Source organism: Kogia breviceps, chromosome 14, assembly GCF_026419965.1.
Source record: "Kogia breviceps isolate mKogBre1 chromosome 14, mKogBre1 haplotype 1, whole genome shotgun sequence".
Classification (NCBI taxonomy): Eukaryota; Metazoa; Chordata; class Mammalia; order Artiodactyla; family Physeteridae; genus Kogia; species Kogia breviceps.
The window spans coordinates 607,023-610,352 of record NC_081323.1 but is presented as its reverse complement, the minus strand read 5'-3'; the positions used below and the strand labels follow the sequence as shown (position 1 = coordinate 610,352).

At 66.3% G+C, this 3,330-nt stretch overlaps 1 protein-coding gene across 1 annotated transcript; it reads left to right on the top strand.

The window, feature by feature from the left end:
- FNDC11 (fibronectin type III domain containing 11) lies at positions 1-2,607 on the top strand. The gene is made up of 2 exons (XM_059036569.2): positions 1-77; positions 1,599-2,607. The coding sequence occupies exons 1-2, from the start codon at positions 1-3 to the stop codon at positions 2,605-2,607; spliced, it is 1,086 nt and encodes a 361-aa protein (XP_058892552.1).
- The last annotated feature ends 723 nt before the right edge of the window (positions 2,608-3,330 follow it).

Here is a 3,330-nt window from a genome sequence, read left to right as displayed (position 1 = left end):
ATGGCAACCCGCGGAACGCCGTGGCGCAAGGCTGGGCACCCCGGCTCTGCGCACAGGCTGCAGCCCTGCTCCGCCCACTCCAGGACGCAGGGCAAGTGTGCGCGGGGAGGCGAGGCGGGCTGGGGGGATGGAGGGCTAGGGTAGCGTGGCGGAGATGGTCGGGCGGGCGCGGGTGGGGGTCGGTTGGGGGGAAGTGGGCCTGGCGCCGGGGGAGTGTAGGGGGTCTCCGAGGCGAGGAGGGTGAAGGTCTGGGTAGGAGGGCCAGGACAGGAGGATTCTTTGGAGGAATTCACCAGCAGCCCCTCTGCCTTTTCCACCTGAGAGACGGTGGGTATCTGGAAACACCTCGGACCCGTAGCCAGGTCTGGAGCTAGAGTGCCCTCCAGAGGCAGCTTGACTCTGCCCCAGGCTCCGGCCACCGCAGGACCTAGGGCAGGAGTCCTGGGTCCTGGTGTCTGTTGCACCTCAGCCCAGATACCGTGTCTGCAGCGTCCAGGACCAGGGTCTGCTGCCTCTGCCCCAGGAAGGTCAAGGTCTGGCATGTGGGGAGGGAGACCAGCTTGGGTCCTAACCTCCCTCTGCCCCTTGGCAGAGCAGCCCTGGGCGAGTCACTCAGCCTCTCAGCTCCCGTTTGGAACTCACCCAACCCCCGAAGCCACTGAGTCTGTCTCACTGGCCTTGGGGGTGGCTGGGGCCTGGGACAGCAGCCGGGGATGCTGGTCCCTTCTGCGAGGAGCCCCAGCCTTGTGGTCAGGGCCTGCCAGCCTGGGAGCACAGCTATGCCCAGCTCTGGGGTGCACTGGCCCCTTCCACAGACACTCAGAGCTGGGAACCCAGGTTGGGGAGGGGTGCCAAAGGACACTCGGGCTCTGGGGTCCACGGTGGGCTAGAAGCCTGGACTGAGAGCAAGCTACGAACTGTTCTAGCTTCGGGCACCCCCTCTGTGAGGCACGGTTACCATTCAGGGGCTTTTCTCATGGACTCAGTGAGCTCATGGGGGTCCTGAGGCCCCAGGACACAGCAGGGCTCGGTAACCAGGAACTGGCATGTTTACTTCTCAGAGCTGAGGCCGGCAGCCTCCCTGCCTCCTGGGCTGGGCCCCGGCCGTCTGCTCTGCACCTGTAGTGGGGCGTGGAAGGTGTGCAGGCCCCTGGTGTCCCCAGCTGGGGTCCGGTGCTGCTCAGACAGGATCACGCTGAATCCTGTCAACAGCTCCAGGGAGCAGCGGGACCCCCTTCCAGACACGGCCACAAAGCCGGGCAGCGGCTGGGCTTTCCGCACAGGCCATCCTGGCCCTGAGCCCCCGTCTCAGCCCTGCCCTGTGTCGTCACAAACGACCGTCAGTAGAGTGTCGTGTCGGCCCCGCAGTGTCCGCTTTTATCTAGATCTGCAACCTGCTCACCCGGCCCTCCAAGCAGCCTCTTTCCAGAGAGACGAGCCCTCCCCACAAAGTCCTCCCGCCCCCGCCCCGCAAACTAGAGGGCCCAGCATGGGGGCCAGGGGCCTGAAGTCACCCCCACACAAACACTGCCCCGAGCGAGCCCCTGGGTGGGTGGCAAAGGCCAGTCTTACCGTCCCGCTCATACCCTGCCCTCCACCTGCTGCTCCCGGACCATGAACTTGCAGGGGACAGGCCTGGACCTGGGCAGAATGAAGCTGGACAGCCCTCGGCGCCTCCTGGACCAGGAGGAGGCGGGGGAGGCCGCGGGCCGGCGGCTGCTGGAGCCCGAGACTTGGCGGACCTACGCCGAGCGCCGCAACGCTCTGCGCGAGTTCCTGACCTCGGCCCTGAGCCCCCAGCTGCTCAGGCGCCACCAGGCCCACATGGAGCTCCTCAAGAAGTGCTCCTACTACATCGAGATCCTCCCCAGGCACCTGGCCCTGGGGGACCAGGACCCGCAGCTGCTGCCCTCCACGTTCCAGTTCATCAACCCCAAGAAGTTCCAGCGCATGAAGAAGGTGGGCACGGCCCAGACCAAGATCCAGCTCGTGCTGCTTGGGGAGCTGCTGGAGCAGCTGCACCACGGCCGGTCTGAGCTGGACGCCCTGCTCCAGTCACCGGACCCGCGGCCCTTCCTGGCGGGCTGGGGGCTCGTGGAGCAGCGGCTGGCAGACCTGTCGGCCGTCATGGACAGCTTCGTGGCCACGATGGTGCCAGGGCGCCTGCACATCAAACACCGCCTGGTGTCTGACCTCGGCGCCACCAAGATCCCCCCCATCCAGCTCACGCTGAGCGCCAAGATGCCCGTCACGTTCGACCGCCGGCAGTCGGTGGCCCACCAGGACCGGGTCAGCCTCCGCTGCTTCGCCACCCTCCCGCCGGCCGCGCCGGAGCGCTGTGAGCTGCGCTACGAGCTGCTGGACCCGCAGACACGGCAGGAGTGCACGCAGCGTGGCGTCATCCCCGTGGCCACCTGCGCCTTCGATGTCCGAAACCTGCTGCCCAACCGCTCCTACAAGTTCACTATCAAGAGGGTGGAGGGCTACATGCTGGTGTACGAGCCCTGGCTGGACAGCCTCACCCTGCAGACCAGGCCTAGGCCCCCTGAAGGGCCCGCCCCCAGTAGGCTGGGCAAGCTAGGCCCGGCCCCGACCACACCTTCCTAGAAGTGATTTTCTAGTACTTATCCACTAATAAAGAGGAGCGTAAGCACACATCGACAGCTGAAGAAACAAACCTACTTACTTTTTAAAGGAGGCGGCAGCCACATGAGTGTTTTTCCTGACTCAGCCCAGCCCACCCACAAGTCCCTGCCCCCCCCCAGCTCCTGCTTCCTTTTCTAGGGGGCGCCCCAGGCTGGCCTTTCCAGGACACTGAGCCCTGGACCCCTGCACACGCACCCCAACACGGAACTGGGCCGGGGAGCCAGGCGTGCCGAAGCACTTCCCCAGCACGAAGACCTGGCCCGGAGAGGGGCTGGGGGCCTCCAGTGAGAAGTCTGCTCCTGGCGCCTGCTTGAGCAGGGCCACGTGTAGCAGGGGTGCCTGGGGGAGAAGACGACGGCGAGGTGACCCCTGGACGCTGTCGCAGCCATCAGGGTCCAGGCTGGTGCACAGACCACTCCCTCCCCTCCTGCTTCCGGGCTGTGACACCAGCATGGTCCTTGGCCTCTTTGAATCTCTGAACCTCGGGGCTCCCTCTGCGGAACGGGGTCACTGAGCGCCTGTGGACGCTGAGCGAGGTGACGGTGCTGCGTGGGGTCCTCGGGGTGAGCAGCCTGGCCCCTCCTCCTCTGCACCAGACACCCCCCAGAGTCACCCCGCGGGGCGGCCTAATCCCAGCCTCAGGAGAGGCTGCTGCAGAGCCCAGACCCCAGCTGACCCCCCCGC

Bases quoted from the DNA above. Each gene is read 5' to 3' on its own strand.
- FNDC11 (XM_059036569.2), top strand. From the start codon at position 1: ATGGCAACCCGCGGAACGCCGTGGCGCAAGGCTGGGCACCCCGGCTCT. The intron at 78-1,598 runs CTCCAGGACGCA...CCTGCCCTCCAC, and splicing joins CTGCAGCCCTGCTCCGCCCA to CTGCTGCTCCCGGACCATGA.